Here is a 16,729-nt window from a genome sequence, read left to right on the forward strand (position 1 = left end):
AGGACCGACTGGGTTCTCAAGCCAGACCTCCATTTCCATTAGATTTTGATAGCAATAAGAATCTCTGACATTCAGGGGAGTTTCCTATTCCCCTAAGTGCTTAACTTTGTGTGTGTGTGTGTGTGTGTGTGTGTGTGTGGCAGGGCGTGGGAGGGGAGGTTACCGGGAATTGAACCCAGGGATGCTTAACAACTGAGCCACATCCCCAGCCCTTTTTACTTTTTATTTTTGTGGGTAGGGAGGGGGTACTGGGGATTGAACTCAGGGGCACTCCACCCCAGAGCCACATCCCTTTTTTGTATTTTATTTAGAGACCGGTCTCACTGAGTTGCTTAGCGCCTTGCTTTTGCTGAGGCTGGCTCTGAACTGGTGACTCTCCTGCCCCAGCCTTTGAGCTACTGGGCATGGGCCACTGCACCTGGCAGGTGCTCTACATTTAATTGGAATCCCCCCACCTCCTTTACACATCTCCCTTGAGTTTTCACCTCTCTCCTAAAACCTGCCTGGTTTTTCTGTTTCTTCTCAGCTAGCACATCCCAAAATACCAACAGTTGCTGCCATACTTTGCCGTCTTCACCACTCGTCTATTCTCTTTACAATTATGTTTCTGAATAGTCAGAAACCCTTGAGCTCTCCAGCTCATTCCCTGGCCCCTACTCTGCAGCAGGCCCAACTGAGTCCTTCTGGAAGTGAACCTCCTACCTCCTCGAACCTCCTACCACCTCCTGTGAGGGATTCTGCCTCCCTGTCCTAGTCCCTGGGTTACCCTCACCTCTGGGAATTCATGCAGAATTCATGATTTCCTGCATCCTTTCTATACTCCTTGCCCTTCCCGGGGGCACCTCTACTGCCTGAAGTCCACCTCCCACCAGCTTGGTTCCCCATGCAGATACGCCAGTGTGCACCAAAAGCAATGGGGTAGGACTGAAGAGAAGTGTGAGTGTTCGTGCTATGGGGTTGCCTCATACCAGTAAGAGTGAACCTGTTTCACTACCACATGATGGGGCAGCAGTCCCTGCCCTGCCCAGCCTATAGGATGTTGTAATCACCATTTGGAAAAACACAATTCTTTTCCAGCCTGTCTTTCACCAGATGGCACCACCCTTGGCCCCAGGGGAGTTCTGTGGCTGCTCCCCTTCTTTAGGCATTTTGAGCAGTTAGGTGAGTTTTTTCTCTGAGATGTCTCTGGAATTTTAACTTTTCTTTGAATTCCTAATCCCACCCACTAGAACCTCAACTAGACTCCCTTCCTGGCTGGGCCAATTCATCCTGCACACCAACCGTTAGGGCAAATGCACCTCCCTGCAGCCTATCAGATAGCATGGTATCTGGCCAAGCCCACTCCTGGCCCCCTGAACTGTGCAACCTTTCCTTCCTTTAGCAGCCAACTCCACTGGTCCACTTGTGTCTGAAGAGCTTCCTGTTTCCTGCCTTCATCTGGGCAGTTCTACACTTCCTGTTTTTTTTTCCACCTCCCTAAACCCTATCCTGTCTTCAAAGCTTTCCTTATTTCTAACCTTCTTGTGATTTTCCCAGTTAGCCGTCTATGTGCGCACACCAGCCCCTGTGGCTGGAATAATGCTTTAGTTTTTATTTATTTTTAAACTTCTTAACTACAGCACAACTGCCCCATCCTCCATCTAGAATTCCCTTCCAGAAGTAAAAGCAGAGAACTTGGGTGGTCAGAGCCACACAAGTGTGCACAGCATGCAGGACCTTCCATCATTTCTGTTTCCCTCAGGTGTAACATGAACTTCACACTTACCCCCATAGGACTGTCAATGAGGACTAAATGAGATAATAAGTGAAAATACCAAGCTGTGTCTTAGAGCAGAAATTTTAAAAATAGCAGAGGGCTGGGCTTGTGGCTCAGGGGTACAGCACTTCCCTCACATGTGTGAGGCACTGGGTTCAATTCTCAGCACCACATATAAGTAAATGAATAAAATAAAGGTCCATTAACAACTAAAAACAATTTCTAAAAATAGCAGCTGAAATGTAGCCTGGGTTTTAATATAAGCTTGCTGTAACAAAGGAGCCTGGGGCACTAGGGTCACCAGTTCAAAGCCAGCTTCAGCAATTAAAAAAAAAATTTAGGCAAAACTGAAACTTCGGAGGCAGTGTTCACATTATTGTTTCTTATTTGCAAATGTTTATAAAACACTTTTCTCCAAAAAGTAAGGAAAATGTTTGTATTTTTTTGATGAATTAGCAAACAGACTTTCTTTTATGTGACAATGGGAACCTTAAGGCTTTCTCTTTTCCATACTGGGCTGCCAGAAGGTCAAGTGCAGATCTCCTCACTGACCTGAGGGAGGCAGTGTGGTCTGGAGAACGAGCAGGAGTGCTGGGGTCACATGATGTAGGCTGAAGCACTCTTGGTTAACTCTCTAGACCTCTCTGAACTTTAGTCTCCTCAGTTGTGGAAAAGGGATAAGAAAAATGATGAGGATAACAACTATTTTACAGGACTGGGTGAAACAATGCATTTAAAATATTTTATTATAAAGAAGTCAGGAAAGTTGACGATTAACAGCCTAGGATTTCTATTTTTTCCCCTCTCTTCCCTTGCAATAATATGTGCATGTTATCTTTCAAACTTTGCTTTAATATAGCCTTAGTTTTATTATAAACATGTCTCTTAAATTTGCTATGATTCCCCCTCCTGCAGAAGTATGGAACACAAATGACAAAATCATTCCTAAAAAGCAATCTCTCTGGAGGCAAGAGATCATATCCTTCTCTTGTTTTGTAAAATAACAGTTTACATTAGAAAAACATTAGCTGGAGCTTTTAGTTTTGGTTCCTATGCTAAAGCAAAAGGAGGTGCTTAATATTTTACTATTACTGTTCAAATAAGCTGAACTGTAGGTCAGACTGAGAATGGTCTAGAAAGGAATTTTTTTTTAATTGGGCTTATACTGATAATGACTGATGATTTTAGTCGTTCATTCATTTTCTCATTTCATACTCTGCTGAGCACTGGGTGATCCACACCAACACAGCATCTGCTCTACATGGAAGCTCCTCACAGGGCTATGTGTGAGGCGGCTGTGTGGGGAAAAAAAATCACCACATGTGGCAAGGGAGGTGCTAAGTGAGCAGAGGATGCTGTAAAGAGTCCTGTGGACAGTGTGCCCAGGCCTGAGGGAAACAGGAGAGGTGACATTCGAGGAAACTTGGGATTTCTTTAGTCAGCAGTGAAAGAGATGAGTTCTGGTGGAGAAAACACACGATGTGGTCCCTTCTGGTAACGCCAAGTGGTTCCATTTGCTCAGGGAAGAAATAGGTTAGAGATCTACAAAGACAGGCTGGAATGGAAAGGGGTCAAAGAAGAGCCTGAAGCCTCTAAGTCATTGGCTTTTTATCTTGAAGGGGAAACAGGTTGGCATCAGGACATCAGAGACATGACAGATCCAATCTGGCTCTTTCAAACATTGCTTGAAATGTCACGAGTTGCTGTGTCTGATGATTACTGAATCCTGTGGATACAGGCTCTGCAAGCAAGGACCATCTATTTGCTGCTGGAGAGATTCAGCTAGAACTTGCAAGAACATAGTCCAACCAGGATGTTATGAAGGGCAATCAAGTTCTGGACCAGGGCTGACCCAAGTGACCTTTAAAGTTCCTTCCCAAGCTGAGGTGCTGGAATTCTAAAGGAAGCCCAGTAAGTAGCTAAACTGATGTGAGCTGGGATCTGTGGTTAGGGAGCTTCTGGGCAGCAAATGGGTTAATGCTCAAATAACTTTTATATATGAATTAATGTGCAGAGCTGGGAGCCAAAATCTGTTCCATTAATTTTTCCATCCATTCCAGGAGCAGTTAGGTACACACAGTAAAGTTTATTTTGGTGCATGGTATACTTCACTCCATTAAAAATAAATTAATCAGCAAATTCCTGCCTGGCTCAGCTCTGGTTTATGTAAATAGTGCCCAGCTGTAATGAGTTACAAGGTGTTATTATCTCACACACACAGAGGAGGCTTCACTCTGGAGCTCCGCTTGCAACAAAAGCATCTTAAATAAACCAAGAGAAGGCGGTTTGATTTGTAATGTTTTCACAGAAGTGGGATATACCTCACCCGTATAGAGTTTCTTTATATGACTCATTTTATAGCAAGTTCAGTGAAGGACTTTTGATGGGGGAAGGAGGGGCAAGATGGTTCCCCGCCCCCTTTCTTCAATTTAAGAAAATCCCCCCAAAAATGATCCACACTCCAAGGGAGGAGGGGAACTGGTACTCCAGTGCTCAGACAAGGTGGCTCTGCAGCACATTTTCCAGGGTTGGAAAAGGAAAGAGAGCTGGGCATGGGACTGGGTCGAGGGAAGGTACAATGAGGCCAGGAAGAATGTTCTTTTTGTCCCCATATCTCATAAAAGGGGAGGCCCAAGAGAGGAAAGACAGCATATTTTTCACTCTGTTCACTGGGGGTTAACAAAGGGACCTTTGTTCTTGAGGCCTCTTTAAATGACTTAGGATGCCACAAGTCCCCTTGGCCATTAGACCTCTCCTGGCTACCAGAGGATGGCCTCGCAGACTGTGTGTTGGCCAGAGTGACACATCTCTGAGAACCAGAGGCATCGGCGGCAGCAGAGACTATCTGACCTCTCCCCTCTCTCTCTGTCTTTAACTGAGTTGGGCAGTGCTCCTTAGCCTATGGCATCCATCACCTCACAGAAGTTCCTAAAAGATCCTGGAATAAATAAAAACCATGGCAGAGATAAGTCTCTGTTTCTTTTAATGGCCAACTCAACCCTATGTCTCAAAGCTGGGGGACAGAGTATGGCTACCTGTCTTGGCCCGGCAGCACTGCAAACTGCTCCTAGGCTACAGCAAGCCCTTGATAGAGGTATCTCCTTTCTAACCTACCCCAGCCCTTGGTAAGCCTCTAGGAAGAGCTGTCAGTCACAAGTGGTGCTGGAAGGACTTGGGGAGTATGTGCTTCAGGGTGCTCTTTCTTGGGGATCCTCTTGAGGATGTGTCAGAAGAGCTAGGGGTTTTCCCTGTACTATTACCCCCAAGCAGATCAGACTCCAGGGCACACTAAGAGGAAACAACATAAATGGGGCCAGGTATTTGACAGCTGCTGTTCAAAGGTCAGTTCAGGCCACTTTCTGCAGGATCCTGAGCCAAACAGGCACTTCTCTTGCTGAGGTTCCTCAAAGCCAGCTGGCCACCTGTCTGGAGGGACCAGCCTCTCAAAGACCCTCATCATTATAAGTGGGAGCATGGGGCTTCAGGATGCTCTGTGGATTCTTCTCCACCAGAGGGCGCCAGTTCACCTCCCCTGTCAGAAGCAGATCCTCACCGTTCATGGAGTCCAGGTACTGCATCTGCAGCAGGAAGAGCAGGGATCAGAGGACAAGGACAGGTGCTGGACACACAAAAGGTGGCATAATGAACCAGCTTCCTCAAGAAGAGGAAGGGGAGGGAGTCTGGGGCTTCTGACCATCCAACTTTCAGGCCAGGTGACTCTGATTTCCCAGATTATTACTTTAAGGAGATCTGGAGAAACAAGTCTGGGGAAAGAAGCTCCCTGGAAAGATTTTAGGGAATTCCCTATCACACCTCTGAACTTACACACCCCAGTGACATTTCTCCCCCTGCTGCACTCTCCCTACAAAGTTTTTGCAGGCCAGAAAGTCAGTCTGCAACTTACAGAAGTCACCCCACCCAACACTGCTGGGAGAAAAGAATCCCAATTTTACTCCTTCCCTTCTCGGAGATCTATGTTCCCTTGTTTGAGGGGGGACAGAATGTGTACCTTCATGGACACATGGAAAAATAAAGTTATCTGCACAGAGTTGATCACCCAAACTTTTTCTTTTTTTCTCTTTTTTGCTAATACATATGCCTTTTGTCTTCCAGAGTGCCCCATCTAGGATGGGTGGGGAAGTCTGACAGAGCCTCACAGTTCTGCTGTTAGGATGGTCATCATCCCAGAAATGCCCCTGCTGCTCTCCTACAGCTTTCACCACTGATCCTCAAGTGTTCCTGCTGAAACTGGGGAAGGCGGGGTGGGAACCAAATGCCCTATCCTTCTGCTCCCCACAAATGACAGATGTTCTGACATTTGGAGAAAGTGATCATGTCCACTCTGGGCTTTCTTCTAACTAACTTCTTACTAACCTCCAGCCCATTTGGCACTCGGAGGGTGAGCTCCAGTTGCCACTGCCCTGGGCAATGCCATGCCCCTGAATGCTTTTAGACCTGCCCAAGGACTCCAGGTGCACAACCCTCCATGTGGAGAAGGAACACCTATGATGCAGGCAAACAGAAAGAGCTTCAGGGGAAAGGGTGAGGCAGTTCTGCAAGAGACAGATGGGCTAATGAGGAGGTTAAAGCATCTCTGGAGGAGTCCCTGGCTGCCTGCTAGTAAGGAGGGCTGCAGATGGGAAACGCTTCCAAGTGGACAGCAACATCTCCTGTGAGAACTGGATCACAGCAGGAAGCACCACTATATCTAGACAGATGTGGCTTCCTTGGGGGAAAGGGAATACCAGGAGCTTCATCTTAAGCCTAGGGTTATATCCCTCTTCCAAGAACTTATCACTCTTATTGACCCATCTTCAGAGTGCTGAACCTTGAACTCAACCCCAGCCTCTTGATATACTTCAGGTCTAGAATTTCACATGCCCTATGTCTTTTCCAGGGCAAGAAGCTCAACTGAACTGCCATCTTTCCTAAAGTCCACTCCTCTTTCTAGTGACTACATTTCTGCCCCTAAGCTACCACTGCCTATCTCCTGAGTTGTAAACCTCCACATGACCCACACTGGTTACCAAGCAGCACCAGGAATAGGATTGGAGTCTGCTCAAGGTTCAGCTTCCTGATTTTCCTTGATCCACCTGGACAGAACACACCTCTCTCTTGGTCCTTCCCCAACACTGTCTACCTGGATCACAGGGCAGACTGACTTACTCCAGGACTAGAGATGTGCCTGACTGGCTCCTCAAACGCAGGACTAGACCTAGTTAATCTGCTCTCCCAGCAATAGGGCCTGGCATGGCAAGTGCTCAAAGGCTTGCTGACAGAAATGGGTCCCCATCAAAGTTCCCTGCTTTCCTAAGGGCCCCATCACTGTTTTCCTGACTCTCACTGGGGCTATATAAGAACTTCTATATAGGGATATTGGTTGTATCAACCCCTTCTTCGGGGTCCCTGGAAAGGTCCCAGCTGTGCCTTTGTTGTGTGTGGCCTCTGGCATATGCCCACCATGGCAGATGGAAAAGTTGGGTGGGTCTCTCAGAAAACAGCATTTGCTTTGCCAATTGCTACTCCTGTCTGAGGGCGAGTCCAGTCAACAGTGAGAGTCTCAGAATTCTCCGTGGGTGGAGCACTCTGGCCCCAGTGCCTTCTCCCTGGCTCTGACAGATTTGAATAGTCAAACAGAAGTTCTGGCTTCTGGGGTTCTCTACCCTCTGAGTCTGAAGAGCCTCAATATGTCACCTTTCCAGCAATCAACTAGGTAGTCCTATTGGCCATGACTGCAAAAGAGCCGATAGCCCTTCCTTTTCCCGACTGTTGGAGGTTTGAAGGCCGTGGATACAGGTGAACCAGAGAACAACTGGGTGAGGCCCCTTCAGCCCCAGGGCCAGGTCCATGAAGCAGAGGTGTGACTCATGGGCAGCCAAGCTGATGAGCTGTCTGCAGCAGCTGAGGCCTTTAGTGGTGACATGAATCACCCAGCTTGGGGTCTGAGGCCAACTGTGTAAGCTGACTCACTGGGAGACCCTGGAAAAGCCTCCATGTTCTCCTGCTGTCACTTGGCCTACTCATCTAGAAAGTTTGAGTTTCTCATCTTTATAGAATCTGGGGACAGGGAGATCAAGGAGTTAATTCTCCACGGGGTTGAGAAAGCTGTGTAGTAATGCAGTCCTTGCAGTGGAGCTTCTCCTAGAAGCTCTGGTGTCAGGGAGCCCTGGGGAGCTAGAGAGGTGAAGACTTGAAGTGGGGAGACCCTGCTAGACAGTGAACAGCAGCCAGTGGGAAGATTCTGGGGGTGTATCTGTGGAATACTGCTTAGAACCTGGTCCTGCAAGTCAGGAACAGGAAATGCATCCTGGGCTCTAAGTGGATACAGAAGGGGGCTACATAGGTGGGCCAATATGCCCCATGCCTGTATGTATCTTTCAGGACTCCGTGAGCCCAGCATTTAGTACAGCACCTGGCACACAGTAGGCAATGCAATGTATAGAGAATGGATAACAACTACAATTTTCTGAAAGCAGGAAGTTACTCAGTGTCCTTCCTTCTCTATTATATTCCCTGAGTCCTTGGCCTAGTTCACAGCTAGACACACAGAGGATGCTGGCTCTTAATCAGTGCCTGCTGCTTACATGATCAAGTCAGAATTCCTGCAGACAGGTCTCTGGCAACTCAGCCTCCCATGTTTCCCTAAAAGTCTAGCACCCATAACCTCAAGATGACCCACTTTTCAAAAGATTCTGCTGGGGGGTAAAGGGCACCCACCTGTTTCCTCACATATTCCACCAGCAATTCAAGTTGTCTGGGGTCTTCACATTTCTGGTTGAAGAAGGTTCTCCAGAGGGCAGCAGCCAACCCATGATCATCTGAAAGGATCCCCTGGAACACAGAGTATAACAACTAGTCTTCCAGAGAGTACTGCAGGGCCATGATACAAAAACTGGGGATATTGTGAGCACAAGAGAAAACAAAGAACTGGTTCAGAAGGACCTCACAGAGACAGTGAGGGGGAAATGAGGCAGCTGCACCACAGAGCTGGAAAGGGTCTTACAAGAACACTTAGTCCAACTTCTTCACTTTACACAGAGGAAAAACCTGGGGCCCAGAGGGTACAAGTCACTGGCTGAAGTGATGCAGAGCTGGGACTCACATCTGATTGACCCTCCCAGCACAACAACTCACCATGCCTGGCCCAGCCAATGACTGAGAGGCCAAGAAGAGAAATGGTAGCAGCAGTGCCTGTGCTGCTGCTCACAGCATGGCTGACAGTGTTTTGAGTGTTTTCCCAGGAATGGAAGTGGGTGTGGACTACACCTTCTTGCTTGGTCCAAGGGCACCCATCTATGAGGCAGCTAGTTCTTTCAAGGGAGCCAGGAACCTTGCCTTCACTGTCACTCACCTCTGGGTTGGCCTTGACTGGCCCAGCCTCTCCCTAAATAGAGGAATAGGCTGTTCAGCAGGATTGCCATGGGCCACAGAGGGCCACCAAGGGCAATGTGCAGAGCCTGAATCTGTATATGCCTGATACTGCCTCTCCTGGCACAGAGAATTCTGCTGGGAAGCCCAAATATCACAGAGGCTAACTAGAGCCATTTTCTAGCTTAGATCTCTCAGGGAGGGAGGGATGGAGGTGACTGAGGGAAAGGTCCTGGGAAATTGCTCTGCCTGAGTGCCAAAATAGTGTGTGGAACTGAAGTGCTGACTTGGAGTTGGAAGGCTGGATCAAGTCCTAGTTCTGCCATGCCAAGCTCAATGGTGATGGTTAAACCTGAACCTCAAACTCCACAGCTATTAAAGAGATGAAAATACTTGCTCTACTTACAGCATCTTTGAATTATAAAAGATAAGATTATGTGCCAGGCATGGTGGTGCTCACCTGTAATCCCAACAACATGAGAGGCTAAGGCAGAAGGAGCTCAAGTTCCAGGCTAGCCTCAGCAACCTAGTGAGACTCCATCTCAAAACAACAACAACAACAAAAAAGGACTGAGGACGTAGCTCAGTGGTAGAACACGTCTAGTTCAATCCCTTGTAACAAAAAAAAGTTTTTAAATAAAAATAAGATAATGTAAAGGCATTTTTAAAGTATAATATGTTGAATACAAGCACTTAGAAGCATGCTGTAGCTGGAAGCTGTGGATACAGTCAAGACAACAGCAGGATTTGAAGCCAGACTGCCAGAGTTCAAATGTAGCTCTGAAGCTGGGTGCAGAGTCACACACCTGTAATCCCAGCACTCAGGAGGCTGAGGAGGGAGGATCACTTAAGCTCAGAAGTTTGAGGCCAGTCTGGACAACATAGTAAGACCCTTTCTCAAGAAAAGAAAAAAATAAAGCTAGCTCTGTAATTCTTTTTTTTTTTTTTAGTTGTTGATGGGCCTTTTATTTTATTCATTTATTTATATGTGGTGCTGAGAATTGAACCCAATGCCTCACACATGCGAGGCAAGTGCTCTATCACTGAGCCACAATTCCACCCCTAGTTCTGTTACTTGATGGCTGTGTGGCCTCTGAAAAGTCATTAACCTTTCCCGAGCCTCAGTTCTCATGAGTTAAACAAGAATAATCCCCTTTCTGAGCCTCAGTTTCTCATGAATTAAACAAGAATAATTCTCATCTCATAGAGCTACTGTAAGCATTAAAAGACAATACCTGTGAAAGGCTCTGTAAGTGGTAAACATTGCAAAGACCCAGGAGCACTTGTTCCATTTTATTTGATGGTCTGGTCTCTTGGGAACTGTGGTATTTGAGGTCTGGTTCCAGGCCTGCTGCCAGGAAGGGCCATGTTCAGTGTGGGAAGGTGACGATTTGGTGGAAAAGTATTCCACCTGCTCCAGACACCCTCTACTAAATACCTCACAGTCCCACAGCTGAAGATTGTCCTGGCAACAGGGCTGAGTCAGGAAAACACGCTTCTTCTGGCAGATGGCAATAGAGACCCAGGACAAGCTCAGGCACATCACCATTCTCCAAGCTATTTGCTAACACAACACCCTGCCTTTGTCTAGAGTGCCCTGGGCACAGGCTAGAGTGCTGCTGGCAGAGAACCACATGCCTAATATGTGAAAAACTGAGAATGGGAGTGGGTATCACAGGGACTTGAAGAATTTGCAGAGCCCAGGACAGGAAGATCCTGGCAGCAATGGCCTGCTACAAACAGGCAGCCTAAATTGGTATGCAAGAAGGCTGGGGCAGGGAAAATCCATAAGCAGGAATTTTTGAGCAATCTGAGGAAGACTCAGGACTTGATAACAGTGCCAACAACCTGACTCTTCCAGATCTTCAGGGTTCCTTCATGCAGACAGCTCTTAATGAGTACATATGGCATGTAGCACAGATACTATTACCCCCATGTGAAAGATCTGAGGCTCAAGGGTTAGTTAGCTAATTGGTGATGGAAGTAGATCCAGCTAGCACTGCTGAGGTCAGGGGATGCTGCTGCCTCACTCTAGGCATGATGTAGTACCTGGCACACAGTGCAAGTGATCAGAAAATAGCTGGTCACCTACCGGACTGCCAGTAACTCAGTAAAAACAAATGGGAGACTGGCCTGGGAGTGTAAATTTCAAACAAAGGAAGCAGAAAAGGAAAAGGGGTGCTTAGGAGCTAAGCCTTTGGTTGCACAATTTTCCTCATGACTTCTTTCCCTCACAATACAAAGAGAGCATCCCTTCAGGAAATTAAGATACCCTGGTGGAAAGAAACTGAGAGGAAGTCAAGGGGCTGTCCTGGCACTAGTGGATCTGGTTACGGTGATGGGTTTAGAGTGGCAGAGTTTCACTTGGATGAGACTGATTTAACACTACTGTGCACTTAGCATGATACTAAGAACAGAGTCAAAGTAACCTGGGCTCAGCTCTCAGGGAGCCTGCAATCTTAGTGGGAGGGGAGGGACAAAGCTAGTGCACATCAAACAGCTGCACAGAACGAAGTTGGAAAGAGTGAACAAATGCTAAGCTGCATGGTAGACCCCAACCTATGGGCTGCACAGGACCTCCTTATTCTTCAGCCTTAGATCTCTGATGACTCCTCATTCCCCTGTTATTCTCTATCACTGCATTCTATTTGTAATTAGACATTTATTTACTTGTTTACTTGCTGCTTGTTTACTGTCTGCTTGTCTCTCAGTAATAAGGTAATTTTTGTAGGAAAGAGACCATGTTTACTTGATTTACCAATATATTCCCAGTGCATGGTAGACACCCAATAAACACATGCTAAATGGACAGGAATGTTGAAATGTGGAGTCAAAGCACCAGAGATCTAGAAAGGTCAGGGAAAGTTGTGGAGACATGAGCTTTAAAGAATGGGGAAAATGTAGACAGCTGCAGGACACTGTAAGCAAGAGAGAACATTAGTGCATTAAATATACACACAGGGCTGGATGTGGTGGCACACACCTGTAATTTCAGCCACTCAGGAGGCTGAGGAAGGAGGATGAAAGTTTGAGGTCAGCCTGAGCAACTTGGCTGGCTTCAAATGCTGTCTCAAAAGAAAATTAAATTTAAAAAGGAGAGGATGGCATGGTGGCCTACAGTTATAATCCCAGTGACTTGGAAGGCTGGATCACAAATTTGAGGTCAACTTGAACAACTTAGTGAGACCTGTCTCAAAATAAAATTATATGTGTGTGTGTGTGTGTGTGTGTGTGTGTATAACAGACACACACACATATGTATTTATACATACACACATATATAATATACATGTAACATATATTACACATATATGTATGTGTGTGTGTGTGTGTGTGTATAAAGGGCTGGGCTCAGTGACCCATGCCTATAATTCTAGCTGCCTCAGGAGGATGAGGCAGAAGGACCAAAAATTCCAGGCTAGCCTCAGCAACTTAGCAAAACCCTCAGCAACTTTGTGAGACCTGGGGTAGAGTACACTGGGTTCAATCCCCAGCAGTGCACCAAAAAATTAAAAACAAAACAAAACAAAAAGCACCCCAGGTAACTTGTGATCTGGTGTGTTCAGGTAAAATGGCCCTACCAGAATGGACTGGAACAGATACCATTCAGTGCATTTTTATTAATGCTGATGAATGAACTAATACATATATATATATATATATATAGAGAGAGAGAGAGAGAGAGAGAGAAATTCTGACATCAGAATGCATCTAATTTAGCAACCAATATGTACCAGGTGCAGTGACACACACTTGTACCTCAGAAACTCAGGAGTCTAAAGAAGGAGGATGGCAAGAAGTTCAGGCCCTGCCCCAGCAACTAAGCAAGACCCTGTCTCAAAACAAAAAAATAAAAAGATTGAGGATGTAGCCAAAAAAAAAAAAGAAGCAACTAATATGCACAGATAAGCAATGTTTCTCAATTCTCATATCAAAGCTCATGTGTATGGTATGTAGTCTAAATTGCTCTCTTATAACTGAGGACAGCTAGTAGGTTGGGAATCTGGAGACCCCAATTTAAATTTTAATTAGTTCCATGATCTGAAGCAAGTCATTTAACTTAATTTGGGGACAAGTTTATCTTCTGGCTTTCATTACTGTCTTTCTGATAACACTTCACGCAGCCTGAACTCCACTGCCTCATGTTCACCCCTTTGTGCATTTCCTCCCCTCTTTACTGCTCACCTACTGCAATGCCAAGCACTACTCTGGCAACAGAAATATACACAGTAGGCACTGCTACCTCCCAGAAGAAAATCTACACCCAGCCAGGGTGACAGTTAATGCTAATATAGTAAGAGCTGTGAGAGTCCAGGGAGGGCTGAATGAGCTAAGCCTGGTGAAGGTCAGGGATCACTTTCTAGGAGGGGTGATGCTTGCATTAAATCTGGAGGTAATGAGTACATTGAGTACAAAGACACATGGTTTATTCCCCCTCCCCACCAAAAAAAAGTCTGGCGAATCCTAGTGGTATGTGTACAGGTGCTCATTCTCTGTCTTTTAACTTTTCTGTGGGGGTGGATGATGGGAGATGAGCTAGACACTACAACATGGATGAACCTTGAAGACATTATGCTAAATGAAACAAGTCAGGCACAAAAGGACAAATACAATGAAATTCCATTTACATGAGGATCCTAGAGTGCTCCAATTCACAGAGACAAAAAGTAAAACTGTTGCCAAGGGATGGAGGAAAGAGGGTATAGAGGAATCAGTGTTCAGAGCACAACAAGACAAATATACTTACAGCCACTATTCTGAACATTTAAAATTGTTAAAATGAAAAATTTTATATTATGTATATTTTACAGTAAAAAAAGATGAGATAGAGTTAAATGTTCTGATATGGAAGGATTCCCAAGATACATGGTTCAGTAAAAAAAAGTAAGCTGAAGAATAGTGTATAGAGTGTAACTCTCCATTTGCATAAAGGAGAAAAAATATGTTTATGCACAGATAATATCTAGAAGGACATCCAAAAAGCTATTAATAATATTAGTTTTCCTCTGGGGCAGAGAAAAGAGCAAAAGAGAAAATGGGGCCTTCTATTTATATTTCAACCACTTATGTAGAATTTCACAAACTTTTTAAATGAATATGTACTACTTTTATAATTAAAGAAAAAAAAGTATGTAATTTGCCTGGCTATCATGCTATCTACATGTGAATGTCCCTCTCTCTGGGAGCAAATGGGGCTGAGACAGTGTCTGACTTGTCAGTGTTTATCTATCCAATACCCAGCAGGCACTCAAGCACTGACTACTTTAAGATGTGACCACATTATTTAGTGCTGTCTTTTCCAAGCACTGGTGAACCAGTCAATAAGATGAAGAAATAGATACTAAGCCATAACGACAGGCAGTAAAGATGGTCCTGAAGCTTCCTTCAGATCAAAAGCCTTTGTTAGGGAAGGCCACTGTTCTGCCCCAGACCTGGCATGTGATCTTACCTCATCGTATCCCAAGATTGCTGCATAGAAATTATTTGTCATGAGGATCATGTTCTTCTTCAGGACATAAGAATTAACCTACAAGAACAAAGGGCAAAAACAAAATAGATGAAAGAAAGGAAAAAAGCCAAAAAGTATGACCTTAGGCTCTTTGCTGTTACAGACTGTTAGTAGAACAAAGAGAAAGAAATCTTAACAAGTCTAACTGCCAGTCCAGTCCCAATACCTTTGTCTATCAGAATTCTCCTCAATTCGCCAACTTTTTTTTTAGGTTTTATGTCAAACTACACAAAGCAATCAGTTTGATGAACTGATCAAACTACAGATCTGGTTTTGTGTTAGATAATATGAACATGATATATAAGAAATGGTGTCTTAATTGGATGAACATAGTCTACTATGGAAAAAGATATAAAACAACAACAACAACACTGCAACTGTTGTCTCAAACCTTACTCAAAATGTGCTAAGAGAGAAATGAATTTCAGAGCAATGACTTCTTGTTGGGGATGAGTGCTCCAGGAAGTAACACTTAAGTGGACCTGGGACAAGGTCTGACAGGCATGACAGGAGGCAGAAGAGAGGGGCCATTCAAAACAGGGAGAACACAAAAGAAAAAAAAAAAAAGACAGGGAGAACAAAGTGTGCAGAGGTGAGCAGCAGGAAAAAGAACACCTGGAAGTGTCGAGGAAGGGGAATGGGCAGAAACACTGGAAAAGTATGTTGGCACCTGGTTAGGAAATGTCTCAAGGGCTGCTCAGAAGAGCTTGTCATAATGAAAGACAAAAAGAAGGAAGCTGTCAGAGGTGGGAAGAGGAGGGAGAAAGGCATGACTGTGAGATGGTGAGGAGCACCGAGGGCCTCTGAGGATGTGGAGAGGAGCGAAGAAAGAGATGGGCAACTTGGAAGCAGTAAGACTAATGCTGAGAGACTGTTTTAGAAAGGCAATTCTTGGGATTGTAGAGACCCTCAGAGAATTAGGGAATAGTCAAGGGCACCTTCAGAGCCTGGAGTTCACTGGATGTTTTGACCTTCAGGCAGTAAGTAATACGCTTCAGGGCAAGGTCCAAGATTTAGTCTTCTCTGGGATCCCAGAAGAAAGCTCTTGTAGTATGTAACACAGAGTAAGGACTTGCTATTTAACCTAACTGGTTTTAGAAACCACCAAACATTATTTGGAACTTATAGGAGAATAACAACCCTCTCCATGACCTTGTCCACCATAATCTCCATTTACTGAGTACCTGCTATGGGCCAGGTGCTTTATTAACATCATCTCTTCTAATCCCCACTAGAAGTTCACAGAGGCAGATAGATGTGTGTTACAATCACCTACATGTGACTGCTTGAGGCACTCATGGAGGTGAAGTGACTTGCCCTAAGTTACACAGCAAATCAGCGATAAAACTGGGATTGGCATTCAGGTCAGTCTGAATACAAAGTCCACACTGACTTCCATTCCACAGATGCCTGCCTCCAAGAGGAAAATTTTACTTAGGATCACAAATCAAAAGACTGAGAGTGATCTTATCCTGTGGTTCATAACTACTGTCTGAAGAAGAGCAGGAAAGGCCAAAGGATTTGGATTTAGAATCAGAAATCCTGAGTCCAAGTCATAGTTCTGCTATGTACATCAGATATGATCTTCAGCAAGTAAAATAACCTCTCCAAGTCCATTTTCTTGTCTTTTAAATGCCCTGCACACAAGGGTTATTTTCAAGAGCAAATGAGTTAGTGTATATTCATTCATTAATTTAACAACATATGCTGAAAGCCTTCGTAAACTGCACAGGGCAAGGAATTATGAGTAATAACTTCTGGTTTGTTTATGTAAAACTAAAACCAGTTCCAATACTTTATAGTCATGGATAATTTTCAAAAACAAAAAGAGAAATGTGAAGCTCAAGACTGAAAAATGTGAGATTGGTGGCAGAGGGGAGTGCAAACCACAACCTTTCCCACCATCTTCAACCAGGGTGGCATCAGCCATCCATCCTCTGTGTTCTCAGAGCACTATGTACACTTTCCCCCCTGGGTACACAACATGGTTTAGAGTTGCTTATGCACCTGCCTCTCTCACCAAACTAGAAGCTACAAGGGTCAAAGACATTGTGACTGATTAATCTCAGCACCCCAACAGGTAGTCCATAGCCAGA

At 45.1% G+C, this 16,729-nt stretch overlaps 1 protein-coding gene across 2 annotated transcripts in view; it reads right to left on the bottom strand.

Annotated features, from left to right (window-relative positions):
- Positions 1–3,347: 3,347 nt before the first annotated feature.
- LOC124085602 (ubiquinol-cytochrome-c reductase complex assembly factor 1) overlaps positions 3,348–16,729 on the bottom strand; it is a 92,277-nt gene continuing 78,895 nt past the window's right edge. The window contains exons 8-10 of one of the 2 annotated variants that reach the window (XM_046433415.2): positions 14,574–14,651; positions 8,474–8,587; positions 3,348–5,334 (exon numbers count right to left, since the gene is read on the bottom strand). In XM_046433415.2, the coding sequence (XP_046289371.1) occupies positions 5,200–5,334; positions 8,474–8,587; positions 14,574–14,651 (327 nt within the window). In that variant the 3' untranslated portion in view covers positions 3,348–5,199. The remainder of the gene's footprint in view (positions 5,335–8,473; positions 8,588–14,573; positions 14,652–16,729) is intronic. The other variant, XM_046433416.2, reaches the window with a different exon arrangement.

The sequence above is a fragment of the Marmota monax genome, unplaced genomic scaffold, assembly GCF_021218885.2.
Source record: "Marmota monax isolate L192 unplaced genomic scaffold, Marmota_monax_Labrador192_F-V1.1 WCK01_AAM20220418_F8-fsc00014, whole genome shotgun sequence".
Taxonomy (NCBI): Eukaryota; Metazoa; Chordata; class Mammalia; order Rodentia; family Sciuridae; genus Marmota; species Marmota monax.